Below are 23,396 nucleotides of genomic sequence, written 5' to 3'. Positions count from 1 at the left end.
TCATGTATTTTTCAACTTGTACTTCATAGAAAGAAGAATAGTTGTAGATCAGTACTCATATACATCCATTTTCTTTGAAAAGTAACTGTAACTAGTAACTGTAACTAGTTACTTTTTAAAAAACGGTAACTGTAACTAGTTACTTTTTGAGCGAAGTAACTGTAACTGTAACTCAGTTACTTTCAAAGTAACTAGTGCCCACCACTGGTTAGCGCGTTGGGCTCGCAGTCGAGAGTCTGCATGTTCGACTCCAGCCAACCGCACCTGCTGTTGTTTCTCTGGGCAAGAAACTTTACGATAATTGCCTCTACCTAGTGATCGATTTCGAGTAATGGGTAGAACCAAATTTAAGTCATAAGTAGAGTAGACAACCGGAAACAGACATTGCCGTCGGCTGCAGCGTGGGTCAGGTGTATGTTGGAAGGCGTACACCGATGCATAGCGCTCAAGTCCGCTTTCCCGCAATGCAGGATAAAGATAAACAAACAAACAAAACAATTATAAGCACGGCGGTTACCTCAGTGGTTTGATTCTGGATCAAGAGGTTAAGATTCGATACCTACTGCCGCCGTTGCAATTCTATTCATGCATAACTTACAAAAAGTTTTGTCCCTTTACAGTAGCCTATATTATGTTCGATTTTTCGTCATGTTGATGAAAACAGTTCGTGCTGCATGGAATGGGGCAGCGCTAATCAAGAAAAAAAATTATCGTTATCGGACATTTATGCGGACATTTATGCGAAGGCGATAATTTATCGCTTATCGCTTAACTTTTTTTTGATTTATCGTTTATCGTTATCGCTTTAGGCATTTTTCGTTTATCGATTATCGTTATCGCTTAACTGAAAAATGAGTTATCGCGCCCAACACTGGTTGTAGCATAGCTGCGACGCTAACTTATTAGCGTTTTATTTCCTTATAATGGTAGGCTAAGTTGGCTAACTATTAGGGTGGTCGAAATTTGGACTTTTTCACCGATTTCATTGCTACAAACTTTTTTTTTTGCGAATAGTCATAAAACGACATTCCTGAAAGTTTGAGCTTGATCGGACATCGTCTTCATTTCTAAAAATCGCGATTTATAAAGGTACCTGAAGCGATTTTTTCGAAGCTTGAAAATGCATTGTTTTTAATAGGAAGTTGTTTTCACGAGATTTGAAAACGTCATAACTTACTTAGTTCTTATTGTAAAAAGATGATTTATGCGTCAACAGATACAATACAATTAGGAGAATCCAATTCATTGTGTAGGCCTACTGATTCCGAAAAATGATGACGTCATCAATGACATCATTAAACAGTAATTTGCAAATAGCGATAAAACTGATAATCCTACATGCTTCATCTCTAAGTTATTTGATAATGAATTGATGTACTTTCCAAACATAAACATCATGCTGGTACTTGATGACGTAATTGATGACGTCATATACATTATTAAATTACATTTCAGTATGATGGCTTCTAGAAGATCTTCTAACTATGACAAAACTACATCCAATTGCAGCAATAATAAAATCAAAAGTTTTAAAACTGTTCGGCCACACTAAAAGATCACAATTCGGAATCAGCAAAGTTTGCACAGAAGGCAAAGCAGAAGGAAAAGAAAACGTGGCAGACAACCAAAACGATGGCAAGATAACATTCAATCATGGACCGGACTCCACTTGACGACACTGGGCGAGTTGGCTCAAAATCGCCACTCTTGGAAGCAAATAAGCCATATTGATGCGCAATCTGCCGCAGGCGGAGATAACGACTGATGATGGCTTCTGGAAAATATTGCGTGTTTGTGATAGATAATGGATCGTTATCAATTAGTTATGATTCGCTTGATTTTGAACAACAATATTGCTCTTCAAAGATTTGTTCCACACTGCCTTTCCGGGTGTGCAAAATAGGCATTCTTTTTAACATATTTCAACGCAATGTCTCGAATTTTATCAGGCAAAAGTGAACAGCACTGCAATGATTTAAGGATATGCTTTGGTCCGTCTTTGTACAATGGTTCACATTTTATATTGAACCAACATGGAGCATATTGAATGACTATATGCGCAACAATTATTTTCAAGTTTTCTGCAATGTTAGTTGGCAATTTGTGATCACTGATGTATAGTTTGTAGCAACGTGAAGCGAAACTTAGCCACCACTAATTAATTAACGAACCAATCTTTGCATAGATCAGTTTAGATGAAACATAGCCATTCCTAATGACATTGGTAATCTCGTACAGATACAGTATCTTTGATCAGTCGATAGATCTTTTACTATGTGCTCCGGTAGCAAACGATTTCCTGGCCCCATCTTCACAGGCACAAATAAAGGCTTGACTTCTTCAAATTCAACTCTACTTAGAAGCTTCCCTATTGGCTCTTTAAATGGTGTGTCACCACTGTTAGGTCCATCTAATGTAGCGAAGACGTGTCGAAGGGGTAACTCATTGGCTGCTACTGTGCAACATGCATATAAACCAACTCACACGATGACCAAGGCGTTGTTTCAGTCCAGTTATCACACCTGATTTAAATCCAGTGTTACATTCACGGAATCACACCTAACTACTTTGACATAATGCACCCCATTATATTTTTTGATACAGTCCATGAGAGCATTTGTAATATCTTCAGCTGTTCCTGATATTGGACTGACAGCAGTGACAGTAAATACTGATTTCCAGGTTTCTAAACAACACTGTAGTGTTCTACACGAACAAAAATATTGCCACCTGTTCTTGATTCTATCTTAACAGTTTCATCTTAATAATGTAGGTGACGTCACCAATTACGTCATCAAGTACCAGCATAATGTTTATGTTTGGAAAGTACATCAATTCATTATCAGATAACTTAGAGATGAAGCATGTAGGATTATCAGTTTTATCGCTATTTGCAAATTACTGTTTAATGATGTCATTGATGACGTCATCATTTTTCGGAGTTAGTACACAATGAATTGGATTCTCCTAATTGTATTGAATCTGTTGACGCATAAATCATCTTTTTACAATAAGAACTAAGTAAGTTATGACGTTTTCAAATCTCGTGAAAACAACTTCCTATTAAAAACAATGCATTTTCAAGCCTCGAAAAAATCGCTTCAGGTACCTTTATAAATCGCGATTTTTAGAAATGAAGACGATGTCCGATCAAGCTCAAACTTTCAGGAATGTCGTTTTATGACTATTCGCAAGAAAAAAAGTTTGTAGCAATGAAATCGGAGAAAAAGTCCAAATTTCGACCCACCCTACTAATTATAGTCTGCCGGCAGAGAACAAACCGGAGCACAATTTTTGGTGTTTTTTTTTAACAAATAGAATCCAAGTTAGGAGTCTGAATTTTTATGAATAGGCCTACATGAACCGGATTCGGAGTTTTTGTTTTCGCTCGAAGAAACACAACCAGGTGTCAAGTCAGTTAATGCCACTGGTAATATAATGACAAAATCGTGAATTGGCGAAAATTTTAAAAACAGTTTACGAAAAAATAAAAATACAAAGCACAAAACACAGAAATTAAAATGATGGTCCACGAGCGTAGTGAAACAAAAGTACACCAATGCTCGGCATTTGATGTCTGGTGTTCACTGCACCGATGAGACCTAGCAAGGAGGAACAGAGCTCTGCGGGCAGGTAAAGTATTTCAAAACTTCTTAGGCTATTTAGATTGCCTAAAATGAAACCACTGTGTAAGTAATTCCAGCCACAGCAGGCTTGCATGAACCACAATCATGATCATTTTTAACATCAGATGAACCTCATAACGCTTTGACTTAAAAACTAATCGACAATTCCTGTTTCATTGCGAGGCGGCACATCTGGATGAACACCGCTTTTCTTCATCTTTACCGCCATTCGGAATAAGTAGTGGTAGCATTCCGCTCTAAACCAAATTTGGTTTGTTAAGTTCAATACAGGAGTGTGTGAACACTGAACAGCAGCCATCAAGCCGGCTGAAGTTTGCTGACGTCCACCCTCGCATTTCGGGTAACAGAGGACGGAAAACTGTAAATCATGACCTTTGGAGTTACGGCTAGCTATGATACATTTTGTAAGCAAGTTTTAAAAGGCCTATTTTTGTTTTCTTGATTAAAAGTGAAGAACTGTAGTGTTTGTCGAGGTTGCTAACAGTTCGGGAAACTTGTTGCAGATGTTTTAGTTTTGTTATATATTACATTACGTCATCAGTTTGATGAGTTATATAGCACATCAATTTTTAGTGAGTCTGCACTTGCAGTAGGGATGTAATCGTTTTTTTTTTTTTTAATATCCAATTTTAGGCTACAACAGTGCATTCTATTTGTGACCTCTGGCAAAAAAATTGAAATTTACGTCCAAATCTTTTGAAATTTCCGTTTAATCGCGTATGGTAGAAAACTGTTTTGCATTATAGTTTGAGGTTTGTTGAGGTTTGTTTGAGTCTGCAGAGCTCCGGCTGCTTGCAGTGCTCTATTGGTAGGCTACTACTTGTGCATGAACTTTTACCATTTTTGTTTGTAGTATTAATTATCAAACCAAAACAACTGCAACAAGTTTCCGAACTGTTAATAACCTTAACAAACACTACAGTTCTTTACTTTCAAGAAAACAAAAGTAGGCCTTTTAGAAACTGCTCACAAAATGTGGCATAGCTAGCCGTAATACTAAAGGCCATGTGTGAACTAACTATTTAACTAGAATCAAATATTGAAAACTGTTACACATTAACTGCACTTTTATGACAGTAAGGTCTTGCACAGTAATTACGATACAGCACTTTAAATGCTAAAATCGTATCTCAAAATCTGACAATAACAAGACTTACTGTGCCTTTGCGTTTAGCCAGGTGTTTCCCCATATATATACACCATGTCGACGAACGAGTACAGCATTAGAATCGGGATATAAATCCATTGCCCGTTGCATACGGTTGGATAAATCAGGTTCATCACGCACATTTTCAACAATTGGCACCAGAACAGTATCATCATACCTTGAAATAAACATAATAAAAACTGTAACAAGTTGACCTTCTGTTTATCCATCCAATGAAGCTGTGTGAAAACCATGATTACAGCACACAATTTCTTATATTTAGCACGCAACTGCAAAGCTAGACAAACGTTTACCTCAATATTAGACAATTTGATTGCCATGGACAATTGGACATGAAATAGATTAAATTTTTGAAAAAAAAATTGGCTGCACAAACGAAAAATCTACAATTCAATGATTAGGGGGTTAATAACATTATGCAACCTGTTAATATAGAATCAACCCACAACAACCGGGAAGTATGGCGAACGGGATGTACGATCTAGCGCAGACAAACGTCTTGTCACACCCAGTCGCGTGGCGTCTAAGGGGCACAGGGGGAGCACGTGAAACGCAAATCATTTTGATGTTGCACTATTAAAAAATTTTTTTATGTAAGATTGGTTTGAAAATTTTCTAAATTATAAAGTATTAATCAGTTTTAACACAACCTCTTCAAATTCAGTTCCCTACTCCCAGCAAAAAAAAACTATTCAAATTTAAGCACCCTCTTTTCAACGTACAACCTTTTCAAACTAATTCACCACACAATTTAAGTTTCACAATGATTTTTGAATTAAAGAAAAAATTCTGGAAAAGTTGCATTTAAAAGTCTACATTTTTAGATATGATTCTGGTAAGTCTTCGTTCAAGGTAACTCGGATCAAAGTCTATGAAAGTGAAGTAGTTGCGTTTTCTCTTGATTCCTACTTCAATATTTCAGTGGACAAAAGCAACTTTTTTGGTTGTTGCTAAAACGATTTCCGGGAGCATAAGACAGCATGCACTAACTTGGTCCGCAACTGTTCTCAATATGCATTAGCCTAAAATAATTTAGGCTAATTGATTGCCTTAGGCTATGCTACATTCATACCATAAACGTAGCATAGTTACTGTTGTGTTCTTACAACAAATGAATAAAGCTAAACCAAGCTTTCCCAGTTCGGAAACTGTAAACAAAGATGACCGTTTTTGTATGTCTTCTATTCATTTTAAACCAATCGAAAAAGTACGAAATTAAACAATGGTCTCCTCGTGAGAACGAGCAGAGTTTCCAATTACGTTTCGTAAAACACCATAACACCTCCACGCAAATTATGAAAGCACATAAATCAATGTCGTAAAATGCACTTTCAAGGAAGGTATACATAAACAAGAATGAAGATGTAAAATGATTCTACATATCATATGGCACCTTGGGTTTGATGGCTCTTTTAGGCCGAATCGATCTTTGGGGACTATTCATACCACCGTCAACCTCATGACCCAAACCGGTGCCAGCCAAAGGCTCAGCTGCACTCTCGTATCGTGGACGAAGCTGATCAACGTGTCTGCGCCATATATGTCCACTGTCAAGTACTCGCACATTAACAGTGCGAGTTCCCAATACTTTGATAACAACAGCTGGATTGCTGGAACCCAGCGCGGTTTGTTGCTTTGTGTTTGGCCACACACTAGGGCGTAAACGTTTACATCCTCTGTGTATGGGTTTTTGGTTTGAAAACACCAAGAACAGGTAAATTATGCCCAGAGGCTGATTCATACCTCTTTTTCGAAAGTTCCAGTGTTGGTTTCCCCAATTTAAGCCAGCTAGTTTTTGATAAAAAACTATCCCCTGCCCCGGTATCTATTTCAAAAGTTACATCTTTGCCATTTAAGCAGAGGGTTTGTTCAAGGTGAGGGGTATCGACAAACTTAATTGTTTGTACTGGCTGAGTTGCTGTGTCTTTTTTTTTTTTAAGACATGCATGCTCTATATCAGGGCTTCTCAAACTTTTTTGCTCTGCGACCCCATTTTGAAAAATATATTTCTATGCGACCCCATTTATTCATTTATTTATTTACATCAGACTCAACATGGTCCATTTTACAATCAAACATAAAATGTAGAAACAAAGCAGATACTCAACTCCGAAGAGCTGAGTTGCATTGTACCACACACAAGGATTGATAGTAACAGTCTGTTGGCATTATTTCATAAATTCATTGATTGGAAAACAAGTTACGTCGTGTTACAAACTGGTATAATGTTTTACGAATGAGAGCTTGAAAAGTTGTGGTATTGTTATCAACGAATGCAGAGGTGATGCTGCGTCGTCTCTGCAGATTAAACAACATTCTGCAACAATTATTGTATCCAACACGTAAGCGATTACTACTGGATGAAAGATAGTTGCACCATAGTTGACAGGCATAAAAAGGAATACAATAGGAACGAAACAACACATTTTTCACAGCAATCGAACATTTGGAAAACCTTGCTATTAACATGTTTCCAGCACAATACAACGACCGTAATTGTCGTTTCGTGTCTTCATCATCGGATAGCAAGTCGTTAATTATTACTCCTAAATATTTCACTAGGTCTCAAAGCAGATACGTTTTTCATTTAAATATATGATCGGATTAAAGTCAAGTTTCAACATCTTGGATTTAAATAAAACACCAACAGTTTTGTTGCAATTAAAGTTTTGTTGCATTATGGGGACATCCACGTTAATGACATTAAAACGGATCATTTTGATCATTATATTTTCTTTTTCTTTCTGACTTATCAATTGTTTTCTTTGTGCTTGCAATTGTTACCGCATGAATCTACGGAACCTAACCACTGATCCATAGTCAATTAATCTTGTAACTGCTTTAAACTTTAGTCTAGGTTCCTTCAGAAACTAATTGATAAGCTACTCTGAAATCATACTGCGAGCGGTAAAGTTACTTTTGGTCAGCACGTTACAGCAATGATAGCGTAACAATGCAACAATTGTTACGATTGGTTATATTTTATCGTTCGACATTTCATACCGACGGTTGCGGTCAATTGACATCATGGCAAGACTACAACCTACCGGCGCTAGAATTTCATTACGACCCCAAAATTTCATTACGCGACCCCATTTGGGGTCGCGACCCATAGTTTGAGAAGCCCTGCTCTATATGACCAACTTTTTTACAATAATTACAAGTAAAAGTTTTGAATGGACAGGATGTACCTGTATGTCCATGCTTTTCGCATCTTCCACAAGGATGTGTGGGTTTATTTTGGACAGTTAGTTTTTTATGTTTAACAGTCTTGTAGGAATTTGGTTTCAACATAGGCTTGCGAGAATGGCTCTTCACAACAAATGTCTCATCGATATTGTTGCTAGCAGTCTCTTTAGCTACCTTTGTTGCTTCTTCGATTTCTTTTGCCATCTGGATTGCTTTCGCGAATGTCAGTTCTCCCCCCTTTTCTTTAAAAACTGCTTTCAGGAAAGATTCATTTTGCATAGAACAAATGAAACGAGTGCACATGGCATCAGCCTGGGGGTCTTCAATAGAAGAAAATTCGCATGTCAGTGCATCTTGGCGAATTCTTGCAGCCAGTTGAGAAATAGACTCTCCTTTTTTTCGTTGCAGGTCACTCCAAAACTTGTATCGCTCTCGTATCACAAATAGCTTAGGATTAAATTGCTCAGACATGCATTTAGTTAATGTGTCTAAATCAGCTTCATTGATGTTTGTTGGAGTTGGCTGTTGTGCCACATAATTTTGCAAAAGCTTGTATGTCTCCACTGATTGATTTGTGAGAAAAACTTGTGCAACTTTTTGCTCAGGAACTGAATGTACTTTCACAAATGTTTGAAAACGAAGATAATAATCATTCCACAATTCTTTAGAAGGGTCAAATGCTAAAAATGCAGGAACTGAGTAGTGCACTTGATGTGTAGCAAGTTGCCTGTCATTAGTTTCAGCATCACTAGTACTTGGTTTGGCAAATGCTTGAAAAGATTGCAAAATAGCATCAAGCTGTTGTTGATTTTGCTTACCTTGAAGCTTCAACTGTTCTTTTTGTAAAGCCAATTGCGACTGTTGTTGGTCCAATTGCTTTTTCATCAACTCAATGATATCTTTGTTGCTCATTCTTGCTAGGCTAAACTGCTGGACAGGTTAAGTCTAGATCAATGTTATGGTTCTGAAACCTTGTCGCCAATTTGTTGTGTTTTTACAACAAATGAATAAAGCTAAACCAAGCTTTCTCAGTTCGTAAACTGCAAACAAAGATGACCGTTTTTGTATGTCTTCTATTCATTTTAAACCAATCGAAAAAGTACGAAATTAAACAATGGTCTCCTCGTGAGAACGAGCAGAGTTTCCAATTACGTTTCGTAAAACACCATAACAGTTACATTACTTGTATGATTTGTCGGTTGATCCTTTTTTAATTCCTTTATTCATTTCCATATGTGATATGCGAAACTCATGACCTTTAAACAGCAATGAAGCAAGAACGGCACTTTCGGCCTGACTATGAATAATTGCACCTGTGAAGTGTAAAAACTGACAATCACATGCATTTTTTGTTTATTCCAGCTCGGAAGGTTACATTACAGAATGCACTACTTCTATACAACCTATAAAACGTAGGCCTACAATATTTTATAAATCAGATAAAAGAAAGCACTTCTAGTGAGGCGGTTGGTGGATATGCTAAAAGCGGATGGAGCTTAGCATCTCCTTGGTCTAAAATGCCTAATACAGCAAATTATCGAAAAATATGTTGTCAAGACAAACCGTATATATTATCACAATCATACAAGAAAAAAAACGGGCATCAACAGAAATTACCTGCATTTCGCTTTGTATAAGCGTTCATAAATAACGGGGCACTTTGTGACAGCTTCAAAGGGCAGGGAGGAGCATTGATAACGTTACCATGTTTATTGCATTCAAATATATCTTCAGGTTGTATCATCTCTTTTTGTATTCCGGATGGAGTTATATAAATTTTGTCACTTGAAACAAAAACAATTTGATTCTAAGTAGCATTACGTCAACCCATATAAACAACAATTAAGTAAAAATTACACATGAGATCATCACAAGTGATGATTTCCTTGAAACAGTAGGTAAAACAGGCATATCACAGAGTACCGTATCTCAAACTAGAGCTAATTCACAAAATCTAAAAGCGTTTTTGCAATCAGCCCCTAAATATCATAAAACGACTTGTAAACATAAAAATATTGTTGGCCAGTGTTGCTACAATGAAACCAACATAATATTTCTTCTCACAGAAAAGATACTATCTTACTTGTGTTTGAGTGACATGCTACCACTAGCCCCAGTTGCCCAACCAAGCTCGTACATAAGCTTGCACAGTTTGGCAATAAGAATGCTAGGATGTTCCGAAAACTGCAATTCAGTACATGTCGACTGTTCTTCACTATTCTCATGCGACGAATTCCAACTAGATGATTCAGTGTCAAGCACCATCTCTTCATTCACCTGAAAATAAATTAAAAACAAATCAAAATTTGTTAAATTCATTTAAACAAGTAAAAATTTTCACTGAATAAAGGTGACAAGTATTTCCTTGATTAGATGAAAAAAATTATAACCTACTGGAAATAAATCAAAATGGATAGAAAAGGTTTTCAACGTTCTTAAACAAGACATTGATGACAAGTCAAATCACACTGATTACCTCAAAGTTCACAAAATCTTTCCTACAAGTCGTTCTGTAACTTTACATATTTTAATGCTTATGTACTATACAGTAGCTTAATGCTCATGAAGCTACAAGCAATGAAATACACAGGAGTTTATTCAAAGGAGGTGGCCTTCACTTAGGTTCTTCAAAAAGTTCTCATTCAAACAGAATTAGGTTTTTAGGTGATTAGTAATTGGGTCCTGATTAGTAATTACATTTTATACAATTAACTACCGTATATAATTTGTTGCAAGTGGGGCATTCCATTTATAATCATCAGATTTTTTCAAATTTTGTAACCACTAGTCAGTAGTCACAGATTTTGCTTATTTTGTACAAAGTGGGTAAAATCAGTCCGGTTTGGAAACTTGTATAACTTATTGATAAAGCATTCGATGCCGCAAGTCGGCTTTTTTCGGTATATAATATGTCTGGAAAAGCACAAGTAAATGAAACTGTAAAATTAGGTAACCAGAGGAATCAAATGTGAAAATCATTTAAAACAACAACTTAACAGTTGCAAAGTGTAGACAAATATTTATTGAAATAACAGTATATAATATACATCCAAACAGAAAAAAAAATACACATATGAAGAAAAATACAAAGAAAAGAATATATTGAAAAATAAGACTAAACTTTGTTTATTTATAATATATCATATACTTTTTCTTCAAATGTAAATTTTTTCCTGTTTAGCTTTTGTGACTTGTCAGTCACAGTTTTAATTTCTTTTAAATTCAGTTTCTGTTGACAGAAGTATTCTGACAATGTCATCACTTTTTGACAGGTTTAGTGTAAGTTTCACCTCACTGTCACACAAAGGAAACGTTTCGGGTCATCAAAAAAGTTTTTACTTACTGCCTAAAATAACTGTTTTTTTTTTATTGCTGTTATCCAAAAAGTATCAAAATTTTCATCATATGTTTGATTCCTTAGAGAATTTTCAAGAGGAAGGGAGATCATGAGCCACTGGGGGTAAGTATACAGTCACACACACTGCTATTTAATATGTCAATTTTTAGAAGTAAAAGCTTGCATGATTTAAATAATGTAAACAGAAAACTTCAAACCTATACATACTTAAATGTCATAGGCTTATTTGTGACAATCATTTGTTTTACAATCGCTGTTGTGCACAATGCACATGGTTACCTGAATCTCACTTTGCATCATAGGCATGGTTACAACAGATCGATCCAACTCTTTCGGCCTTTTTTGTTTTTCTTTTGGAGATATGTGAGATCGGCGGCCTCTTCTTTTCTTTGTTATCTCCTAACACAGGTTAACACATTTTCTTACTTTTCTATGGCAATTTTTTTACAGATCTATATTTTTTAAATGATATTTTCAAATGTAAATTACTCTGAAAAGCCAAATTTCAGTGCAACCAACAATTTTATATTTCAATGTGATTGCTTTGCTACTTCACAGAAAATTTCTCAATACTTTTTCTTTTTAGTTTGTCATAATATTGATAGGCTTTTTTGCCTTATTCTTGACATTAGCTTATCAAAAAGAATTGATTTTTACTCGGTAGCATGTGTTTTGTAAGTCAAAAAAAATCCTTAGCAGAATACTCATTGCCAAGTCCAAATTAGTTGCTACAGTTGAACGTAATTTATATGAAGTGAGGTAGTTTGTCGGCCATATTGTTACAATTCATCATTGTCAATTTTGATCATACAAGCCATGAATTAATCCTCATGTTTAAGGCCTGTCTGTCGAGAGCGAAGTCTTCCTCTCCACACTTCGCAGTCCGTTGGGTTGACAGATTCCATGTTTAGGGCTACACGATCACACTTAATGAGTTCTTCCCAAGAAAGTTTTGGCCTACCTTGGCCCCACTGTGCTGCAATGTTGAGACATCTGACCTGCGAGAACTAGACAGTGCAGCGCTCAATGTGTCCCAGTCATCTCATTCTACCCAATTGGAGAACTTCGCCAATGTCTCTTATTTTAAGTATGAATAAAAGAATTTCAAACTGGCTGTTGTCTTCAGGCTTGACCTTCTTATCATTGCTCTGTCATTACGATGTAGGCGTTCGGTGGTGCTTGCTAATGATGCCCACGTTTCGGAGCCATAGAGCATGACACTCCTCACACAGCTGGAGTAAACCTGACCTCTGATTGCAGCAAGAAGTGGCTTGCTTGTGAGGATAGGGAGGAGTTCTCTGAACTTTTTCCAGGCTTACTTGGACCGCATTATGACTGCAAGCTCACACTCTCCTCCAAAAGACATGGTATATCCAAGGTAGCAAAAGTCAGTTACCACATCAAGCATGTCACTTTCAACCTGAACCTTGCTTAATGCTTACTGGCCAACCGTCTATGGATCTTACTGTGCCCTTAGAGCATGGGCATGAGTATCGTGGGTCTGGTCTGAGTGGGCCACAATTCTTGTGGGAGCAATACAAGCAATTGGTGCAGAAGATAAAGTTTCTTCCAGTTCCACACTTAGCATACCGAGCAAGGATGCTTTCTTGATCTTCTTGGAGAGCTCATGTCAAGACCAGAAATCATTTCTTTGGTCTTTCCCATGTTGGTCTTTCCCAGCTTCCATTCCCTTTTTCCAGGATGTAGTTCTGTTAACTACTGTCTCTAATTGGACGTGTATTTGTGTTTTAACTTTTTCATTAAAAGGTACAGTAAACAATCTAAACATGCTTCTTCTTCATCCGTTCAGTCGTTTACGACTCTCGGTAACTCTATATGTCATCTTTCTCCACATCAATCAATCCCATGCAGCCTCCTTCACTTCATGCGCTCCCATACCACTGTCATTTGCGATTGTGTCAAGCCATCTTGTTTTTGGGCGCCCCCTTCCTCTTCTTCCACTGACCAAACCAAGCGTGATGTCTTTTTCCATTGATTTGCTTCTCATTATGTGGCCAAAATATGAAAGTTTCTGCCTGACGATTCTAGCTTCTAGAGATATATCCGGTTTAATTTGTTCGAGAATTTTCTCATTTGTTACTTTGGCTGTCCAAGGAACACGCAGTGCAGTAACCTTCTCCAACACCACAATTCAAATGCGTCAATCTTTCTTCTGTCTGTTTTATTCATTGTCCATGTTTCGCATCCGTAAGTAAACATGCACCATGCATAATTTGTGCAATGTGCGTACAAGACTTTTTTCAAGTTCAAATAGGAGAAAAAAATCTTATGAAGTGAAGTTTCAAACCCTCTGACCAACAGACTAGATTTGCTTAATCAACAAAAATGATGACTAGAATCGCCCTAAAAAGACATGTCGTATCCCAGTGCACCTTCAAATATACACCATATACATAGGCGTCGAAATAGGGTGGGACGCACCCAAAGCCGCCCACCCTGCCGTAAAATGAGGGTGGGCAAAATATGTTTCGCCCACCCTGTTTTCATGACACTTATGAAGTGTTCGTTACAATTATTTCCGTTTTTGTTAAATGCTGGAATGCTGGATTATCCAACCAACTGCAGCGCAACGTCTTGTTTTAGGCTATGTTTCTCGCTAGATATCCGACAGAACAAAGCAATTCCGTAACAACGCTGCGTTGAAAAAAAAAGACGGTACTCACTGCATTGTTGCTGCTACTGCAACTGCCACACGCTGGCAATTCCTAATGAGAGAAAGCCACGTTTAATCTTTTCTCCAAATGGTCTCACTTTCGTTACGTCACAATCAAACTTCAGTTCCAGGACAGCGTAAGGCAGAGGTCACCAACCTTTTTTGTATGCGAGCCACTTTGGCACTTAGGAGAGCTGTGGCAGGCCGCACCAATAAAATTTTAGGTAGGTCGACTCTTATGCTAGAAAAGAAAGCATTTCGTACTCAGTATCCAGCGTTACTTGTTAATATTTATCTTAGAATACCGCAGCAAAAAAATTAGTCGAACAACGCTACTGCCAGGCCAAGCTCCTTTAACAACACGTTTGACTTCTTTAACATTGTTCCAGACAATTGTTCACCAAATCAAAGGTCATATAAAACCGTTCAGGTCTACTCAATCTTAGCGTAATACGTAATGGAATATTTCTAAAAAATGAGCAGATTGCACTATCGTTTGCAAGACCTGTAAAACATTGCAGCTGCAGCATAACATTACATCATCGTTAAATCTTGAATTACGAGACAGGTGTAAACCAAACTTGAACAGGTGCTTCAATAGCTCCATAATGCATATCATTATTACGTCACAAAAACTGCTTACGTGCGTTTGAAATATTGCAATCTATTCTCGTCATTCTTAAAATTGTTGCTTGAAAGTTGGTCGCATATTTAACTGTTTTGCTTAGAGCTTGCCAGCTGGACGAAATTTCCGTCTTTATCTCAGTAATTTGTTGTGTAGTGACAAGTTTTAGTGGCGTACGGTGTTGCGTCCCAATTTCGACAGCCTTGAGGCTAATTTTGCAGAAATACAATTCTTGAATAGACGTTTTCAGAAGAGTGTTTCTTTTCGGTCATTACATACAGACGAACGGATCCGGCAATCTTATGTTACAATTTTCCCACGAAGAGATTATGGTTTACCATTGTGACCAAACATTACCTAATAAACGAGGCCTCTTGTTTTGCGCACTTAAAGCGAGGCGAGCGGTTTCATCGAATATTCATTGCCAAGCAAAGAGTGGTGTTTTCACTTGGCTTCACAAAAGATATCTTGCAATTAACAGTTTCAGTAAACAAGGAAATGTTTGACACATCGCAATACAGGCAAAAATAGTGACCTGCAAACATATCAGCAAAAAATAGGCTCCAATAACAGGGAGAAAGAAATCAGGCACCATGAAACAAACGCTTGTGAAAATTACCGCAAAAACGTTTCTATCATAACTCATGAACAGCGTTCCCTCTAAAAAAGCAATGAGTTGGTTTTTCATCCTTTTTGTGAGAGTCTATAAAACTGTCTTTCTTTGATTACACAGGCCAACAAAAAAATTTTAGCACAAAAGGTGAGAGTCATTTTAGAGTATTTCAGGGCCCCTGATTCCGAAAATGCACTTAGTTTTTTCGAATTGGCTCTAGTTTTCGAGATATTCGACAATGAAAATATTTTTTGAAATCACTACCGGTACTTAAAAGCTTTCAATTGGCACATTACTTATTTTCAGCCCTGATTTTCATTGTGATGTCATGATTGCACTTGTCTAGTTCAATTGGTTGATATTGTACGAAACTTCAAAACGCAAGCAAGGGTCGAAATGAACTGTGATTAATGTTAGGGAGACATGAATATTCAATGAAAACAGTTGTGAATAAGTACCTCACAAGAAAAATAGCTCGAAAGTCATGTGTTTATGAATGCAGCTTTATATTGAAAAGGTAGGCCCAGTGTTTTTTTTTAAGGTGTTTTGGGGGACCGAAACGGTGCCCCAAATTTCTCCAGCGGTTTCCCAAAATTTGGACTGGCAACTACAGTAGAAAAGTAATGGTTGTTTCTCGCTATGTTTTGTCGATAATACAAATATAGCCTACAATCAATAGTTCACGTACAGAAAAAAGAATAAGTGGAGGTACAGCTAACAGCTGAATCAAAGAGTTATTCACAAAAGAAGTGCACCTTCGATACTCGTCAATGTTTATTTCTGATTTATGGCGCATAATGATCAGTTTTTACGTGTGGAAACATAACAAGCAGAAGCCAACAAGCACACTTTGTTTGATTGTTTTGTTGCATGCGATAGAACCTGAAAAATTTGTTCTGTGATTGTGCACTGCCAGTAGCCTAATAAATAATTAATTCGTTTAAGCAAATATGGCTATTTTTTGGTATTTAAATGAAACACTTGCGGTCTCTTAAATCTACTTAGCGGTCACCCAAACCAAACCTTAAAAAAAAACCTGGGTAGGCCTACTGAAATGGATACTTGTTCAAATGAAATTTTATTCTAAGCCTTTGCTAAGGCCAAGTCTTTCTGCAAGAAGTTTTTTTTTATCTATAGGCTAATAAATGGCATGGGCTAATAAAATATGCCTTTGACGAGTAGGATGCTGTCCTCTGTCCGGCTGCATTGACACCGTCTGCTTTGTGAAGCGCTGAGGAGCAACGCATTTTGCGATGGATACAGCGCTATATAAAAACAAGCATTATCATTATTACTTTGACATGAAACTGGTTGATCAAGATAAGTCCTTGGTTCCTCCTAAAGTATGCAAACATTGCACTCAAACCCGTTTCTGGGCTCAAGGCTAAGAAGAAGTTCAGAGTGCCATGGCGTAAAGAGAGCCGTGGAATCAACTTATTGATAGGCTACTTATGTACGGTGAACATGTTCGAATGAAGTCGTCACAAAGGAAGTTGGAACATCATGTTTACATGGAGTGTGCAAGACTGCCATTGCATGGACGTTGCCATTTATGGTTTTTCTTTGTCCTCTCTTGTTTCAAGTGGGGATTTGCTTGAAACAGTAATAAAACGGGAATGGCCGAGAGTAACTTCAATACCTTCAGCACTGTTTTGAAGCAAGGTCAAGGTTTTTTCTCAAAACCATTTCTACCACCTATTGTAGTTAGAGATTTAGTTATTGAAAGTGGCAGCTGGAATCTTGGCTCCTCATCTCGATCAATGTGGCATTCTTGACTCTGAGGCCAAGATTACGCTCTTCCGTAACAAGGATAAAATTCTGAGCAGCTACTTTACTGAAAGACATAACTTTGTATTCTGTTATTACATAAATGGCCTTCATACCTTGATGGGGTGTTGCTCAGTAGGCTTACCATAATAAAGAGTTGCGTTTGTTCATCGATAGCTTTGTTTTGCTTATTTGTCTAGTTTGTTAAGCAAAACAATGTATGCATTTTGTTTGTACTCAGTAGCTTAGTTAGTGAATCTGATACTGTTGAAGTCAACAAATATATTAACGCAAATATATAAACGCAAACACAAGTTATATATTCTACATCTTGTATCCTCAGGCTTGCTTCACGTCGTATTTTGATTGTTACTGGGCCAGTAAACGTTAAATTACTGTTTGTTTGGGTTGTAATCAACGCAATTGGTTGCAAATAGCCTTTGTACAAATCAGAAATGTGCCTGGGATTACTTTCAGTTTTGTCTATGTAATAAACCACACGACGTTAAATCTATAGGGGCTCAAAATTGCAAAAAAAATGTTTTTGCTGTATCTCAAAAACTAGAGCCAATTCGAAAAAAAACAAGTGCATTTTCGGAATCAGGGGCCTCGAAATACCCTAAAATGCAGAGATGTACGTATACGCCGCAAATTCTACGCCACATTTTTTTGGATAGTTTGCGCTTGAGGCTGCGCCGTAAAGTTTTCGCGTTTTTTTAGCGCATAGCCTCAACGCATACTTTTTAATGTATTTTTCTCTCTACAACACGCCAATACCTTCCAGCGCTGCAGTTGAAAGAATGTTTTCAATGGGCAAAGACATATTGGAACCAAAACACAGCAAAATGTCAGATGAACACTTTCAGATGTTTGTGTTTCTTCGTGGAAATTCAAAATAAAACTTGTTTGTTTCGAGTGGTTTATACCGTGTGAATGTTTGGCACCTAGCAAACAAAATTAGTTTACGCTAGTGTATGCGCTGACGTTGACGCCGCCAACTTTTTTTACAAGTTGCGTTGACGCATACGGCGTGTGTTTTTTCGAACGTTTGCGATTACGCTGACGGCGTCAATATTTTTTGTATGTGCGTACATCACTGGTTTTCTTCAGTAGCCCTTCATGTAGTATGCCCTTCATCATGTAGCCCTTCATGTAGTACGTAGTAGTCATGTAGTACGCCCTTCATGTAACCATCACTGGTTTTCTACTAGAATTCCTCTCTTCTAAGAAAAAATCGACGCCTATGACTATATAATATATAATATACATGGATTAGCCCAATTTGAAGATGACTGATTGGAAGATAACTGTTCAGTGTGGACGTTGTTGAAAATTCTGTGTCAGTGTTGCTTTTATTTGGACTTCAAAAAAATTGTAGGGATCAGTTACGTAGGCCTAGCAAATGTACATTAGCTCTTGTCTTGCGAGTAATTTTTGCAGCTCGAATATAGATTAAGCAATTAATGAGCATTTACTGCATGTTATTCGGCTTATGTTGGCATCACTCCAAAGACCAGCGCTTCCCAAACTTTTTCAGCCAACTTTTATTGAAAATTTATTTTGGAAATCTCTGAGATAGTAGCGGATCTAGAAAAACAATTAGGAGAGTTACCAGATATTTCAAAGAATTGAAAAATTTGCAAGATAAAATATACAATTTTAGGTTCAGGTCAGAAAAACCAAATAGTGTAGCAGAGGATGTGGCAGTTTTCCCCCTGAAAATTTTGACAAATTCAACCTTATTTTGATCTCCGGGGTCCACTGGTGGACACAAGCTCAGAGTCAATAAAGGTAAAAGACAGGCTGACAGTCAACTAATCTCTTCTTTATTATGAAATCACATACGCAGTGCGCACATTGTATTATTGTCAAAATAAACATTGGACTAATCAATAGAAACTATATATACAACATAAGTTAATTTTTAAAAACGTTTTAGTTAGTTACAGGAATAGTTAACTAAATTACTGTCATAGATGGCACAGACCCATTTGTAATGGGTAAACTAATTAACTCCAGTCGGTGCTGCTTCAAAAACATGCTGTTTTAAAACCAAGAAGCCAAATAAGTTTCATGCAAATTCTAGTTTAAAAAAAGATGTACTGTTCTGAAAACATATAATAAAAAACATTAAAAAAAACAACAGTTCATGACCGTGTGTCCATTTGGAATAGTCGCACAAGAACTTTATGGAGAGATGGAACTTTACAAAACATTAATTACCTAAACTAAAGTAGCCTATAATCGAAAGCTCTGCAAGATTTATTCACAACACTACAGCCAATGTACATTTACCTCCTAGAAATGTAGTTCAAACACAACATAGGAATCGCCTACCCAATTTTTTCCTACGATTTCTATAAATATTTCCAGCACCAAAACGTGATGTTAGACAACATCCGCACCGATACAGTCATCTCTGAAAACAACTGTCTCCTCTAACGACAAATCGGTATCATCAAAAACAGGTTATCTCAAGAAACGGTGTCATCAAATTGTCATAGACTCCACTACACCACCTTTTAACAGTCTGGTAAAATTTCACCCAAAATGTTTAATACGCTTAACACAGTCAATTTACAAGAATCCATATACCACAATCTTATAATTTGATTGAGAACAAATTACAGCAGACATGAATCTACTGCTGAATGGATCAAATGCTTAATTACCACTTTATACTTACCACCAATTCATGGTTATGATCGTTAACATCACTCATCTCAGTGATGCGAAGTGCTTTTCCATCTGCAGTTATCTTAACTTTCATCACAAAAGGACAGCCTGTGATACGAGTGCTAAAAATGATTTCAAATGTATCATTATGTTATCAAATTATATACTGTATCCACAGTCACATAATCAATAAAATAAAAGCGCTTTTCTCATTAAAACCAAAAATGCAGGTTGCAGGATGATTACTTAGCAGTGATTTTAATTGTTGCCCTACTTAATACTTCACAAAATGCACATGTTTTTCAGATGAAAAAAAAACAATGAAAACTATTGATACTACAAAAAGTGCTCAATGCTAAGCAAAAAGGCAAAGCAGAGCGAATTAAATCAAACATAGTTATTACTATCTGAAGCCTTAACAGCCTGTTTCACCAAACGGATCATCAGAAGGTCTTATTCAAATAGAATCTATCTGATTTGATTTTAGAATCTATTTAGAATCATCATCATCATCATCATAATCCATCGTCGGTTTGTTCCCCACTAGTGGGGGTGGCCGATTGTTTCCGCGCAGCAATTGTCTTAATCCCTTTTCTCCATTTCACCCTGTCCCTTGCATCTTCCTCCTTCAGTCCGACTTTTTTAAACTCATCACTCATAATCAAAGATTCTATTTGAATAAGACCTTCTGATGATCCGTTAGGTGGAACAGGCTGTTAAGGCTTCAAATAGTAATAACTATATTTGTTTTTCAGATGATGTGTTCTTAACTGTGTGTTTCTTAAATAACTCATAAGATTTTATTCAACAGTTAAATAAATTGACCATAAAACATCTTAAAGCACTAAAGCAGTGTTTTAAGAATAGCCTAATTTATATCTACAATATGCATATAAAAAGAATGTGACAATTAGAAATTCAATTTTCAATCACCCACTAACAATGAGCGATAGTTCTGAACCAGAAGCAGCAATTTGGATTAAAAAAATGGAAAACTGTGAAATATGGGCACTGGCTATCCTGAAGAAAACTTGGGAGCAAACCAGCTACTAGATTTGCAAAATTCTATTTATGCACTGGAATTATTGGGCTTCATTAAATTGCGCAAATCCTGCAAACTACACAAACCTCGCAAGGTTAATCTTGTACAATTGGCAATGGTAATTAGTATGACGCTATGACCTAAAGAAGGTTTGCACATTGTCAAATGTCAATTAATAGTAAGACTGGGCTGTATTAATTATGAAAACTTGTCAATTAAGGCCTACCTACACTGCACGTGCACAAGGTCCAAAAGTGACAGGGTAATAACGAGACGACCATACGCTCTACTAGTTAATTGCCACCCTTGTCATGGCAAAAACTTTTTTTCCCACCTAGTATATATGTTTTTTGCATAGTTTTCAGGGTCTACATACTAGTTTGTGCAATTTAAAGACATTCGAATTGTTGAATCAAAGTATAAGGCTACAGTTTAGTTAGTTTAAGCTGCATCTCCTGCGGTAAAATATCATTTTTTTATCTGAAAAAGAATAAAATATCAAACTTATTGCAAACCCAACATTCCTGAAAATTTTAAAAAAAAGTTTGAGTTGGAATGTTTCCACAGGCACTGGCGCCGACTTACGAGGTGGCCGCGCCACCCCGTAACCGCTGTGGCGGCCACCCCGTTTAGGTTACATTACTTACTGCAAATACATGTAATTTGAACAGACGTTTAAATCTTTTTTTGATGATTGGTTTTCGCTTCAAGTCAACGTAAAGCAAGAGGTAAACCAATACAGTATTGCGAAGAAAATGATTGTTTTTGTCACAAGCATGATACTCGCGTAACATCAAGCAAGCTACGTAAAGATTACGCAACACGTGGCTACGAGTTTTTTCCTTGTTGTTACAATCGTTTTATTTGTTACTTGTCATAAGTCATTGTTACATTTGTTAGGTTTACAATGGGATTTATTAATCATAATCAATAAAATACGATCTTTCCATTGCCTCCCTCAAAAATCTTTTTTTTAAATTTTAAACTGCTCATTATATCGCTATAAATTATGACAGCTATAAAATACTTGGAAATAAAATTATTTCGATGATTGATAGCTCCACCCCCTAAATTAATAAATCAATATCTATTTTCAAATTTCATTAAAAAAATGCAATTTTCGAAACTTTTTGAGTTTTATTTAAAAAGTGCACTTAGTGAAGTAGCAGTGTTAACGTTCTGCAAATTTACACGTTTACATGATTCTATTCGAGGAAAGCTACACCCCTGCCAATTCCCAATAATAAAAGCAACCTTTTTCAATTACTCAAGATTTTGCATTTTGAATTATTTTCCGATTTCAATTGGAGTGAACTGTCATCTACTTCATGCTTTAATTTCTACTTTGTTATCTACTAATCTACTTCATGCAGTAATATTGCGTGTCAATGCGTGACAAACTGTGAGGCGGGAATTTATTGGTCTGACATAGGAGTTGCTTGTTACATCAAAGAAAAAATTACGAAAAGTTGTCCAGTAAAAGTTTTCGCCGACATTCCAGTTTAATTCAGCTTAAAGATGCCACCGAAAAAGTGTTCAAAATTGCAGCCCTCCATTGAGTCATTTTTTGTTGCGTCTAGTCAGGATTTCCACCAGCATGAAAGTGACCAAACGCCTGAACGAAACGAAAGTGTGCCACTGCCAAAAGGCGTTAGCACGATCAGGGAGGTGGAAGATTATCGTTGCCTTCCACCACCTGCGAGGCGGAGCGATCGTTTTGTGCACTCAGGCGCATAAAAACCTGCTTGCGATCTACCATGACGCAACAGCGATTGAACCACGTCCTAATTTTAAATGTTTATCAAGCTGAAGCTTCACGGTTACAACTTGACCAGTTGATTGACAGTTGGATTGACAGAGTTGCTGTTCGCAAAAATACTTTTGCCAAATGTTAAGTGTCAGAGCAGCAACGTAACAATAAAATTTACGACATACCTCCTGTGCTTTGTTTTAAAGTTGCTTTGTAAATTATCGAGCTACAAATCAGGTGTGAAAAGACAATTGCATCTACGAAACACGCTTAGTAAAAATCAAACAAAAACATGCAGTTTGAAAGTGTTTAGGTTGCCATATTGTGCTATCCGCCACCCCGTGCAAAAATAAAAGTCGGCGCCTATGTCCACAGGCAACTGATATTGTTATGGTTGGCCAAACTGGCCCAAGAAACCATGATTGCCCATCCCTAGAAGAGGTAATCAATATGAAACATTTTACACATAGTCAGACATATATCTAAAAAGTATATTTTGCCAATCTTAACAGTTGTCATAATTACGACCTACCTCTGATTGGGTCTTATTCCTCGGCTCTGTGACTTTCCCGATCTTCCCCCATGCACACAAGCATAATTAATATGATAGTACTTCAAACGTTCATCTATTTGGGGGTATCTTCTTAAATATTTTTCCTTTGTTTTAAGGGTGCTGGAATTTCGCGCATACAGTTTTACACAATTTTCTTTTTCCCATTGTTTAATACCACAAGAAAGAGCCTCAAAATCAGTATACACTGCTCCTTTAGCAACCATGATAGCTGATGGCAATTTTTCTGGAATTAAGTTTGCATTGTTGCCAGATACAATATGAAAATCTGTAAAACCTGCACATCACGTTCACCAAAAAAAAACTATCAACTAGC

The 23,396-nt window shown here is 36.9% G+C and overlaps 1 protein-coding gene across 3 annotated transcripts; it reads right to left on the bottom strand.

Annotated features, from left to right (window-relative positions):
- Nucleotides 1–3,409: 3,409 nt before the first annotated feature.
- LOC145772064 (methylthioribulose-1-phosphate dehydratase-like) lies at nt 3,410–23,396 on the bottom strand. 3 transcript variants are annotated; one of them, XM_082583876.1, is made up of 8 exons: nt 23,042–23,396; nt 19,728–19,839; nt 11,642–11,761; nt 10,088–10,281; nt 9,622–9,788; nt 9,188–9,317; nt 4,805–4,972; nt 3,410–3,883 (listed from the first exon to the last, which is right to left on the bottom strand). In XM_082583876.1, exons 1-8 carry the CDS (start codon nt 23,284–23,286, stop codon nt 3,781–3,783), a joined length of 1,239 nt encoding a protein of 412 aa, XP_082440002.1. In that variant the 5' UTR covers nt 23,287–23,396; the 3' UTR covers nt 3,410–3,780. The 3 variants fall into 3 exon arrangements, with proteins under 3 accessions (XP_082440002.1, XP_082440004.1, XP_082440003.1); XM_082583877.1 differs by lacking the exon at nt 3,410–3,883 and adding an exon at nt 6,209–6,344 and having other exon boundaries at nt 4,852–4,972; XM_082583878.1 differs by lacking the exon at nt 19,728–19,839 and having other exon boundaries at nt 23,042–23,082.

The sequence above is a fragment of the Aplidium turbinatum genome, chromosome 6 (assembly GCF_918807975.1).
Source record: "Aplidium turbinatum chromosome 6, kaAplTurb1.1, whole genome shotgun sequence".
Lineage (NCBI taxonomy): Eukaryota > Metazoa > Chordata > Ascidiacea > Aplousobranchia > Polyclinidae > Aplidium > Aplidium turbinatum.
The sequence above is the reverse complement of the archived record's forward strand: the minus strand, read 5'-3'. Positions and strand labels throughout refer to the sequence as shown.

Bases quoted from the DNA above. Each gene is read 5' to 3' on its own strand.
- LOC145772064 (XM_082583876.1), bottom strand. From the start codon at position 23,286: ATGGTTGCTAAAGGAGCAGTGTATACTGATTTTGAGGCTCTTTCTTGT. The intron at 9,318-9,621 runs GTAATTTCTGTT...TACACTTCACAG, and splicing joins TTATACAAAGCGAAATGCAG to GTGCAATTATTCATAGTCAG. The intron at 4,973-9,187 runs GTAATGTAACTG...GTTTATTTCAAG, and splicing joins TCAACCGACAAATCATACAA to GTATGATGATACTGTTCTGG.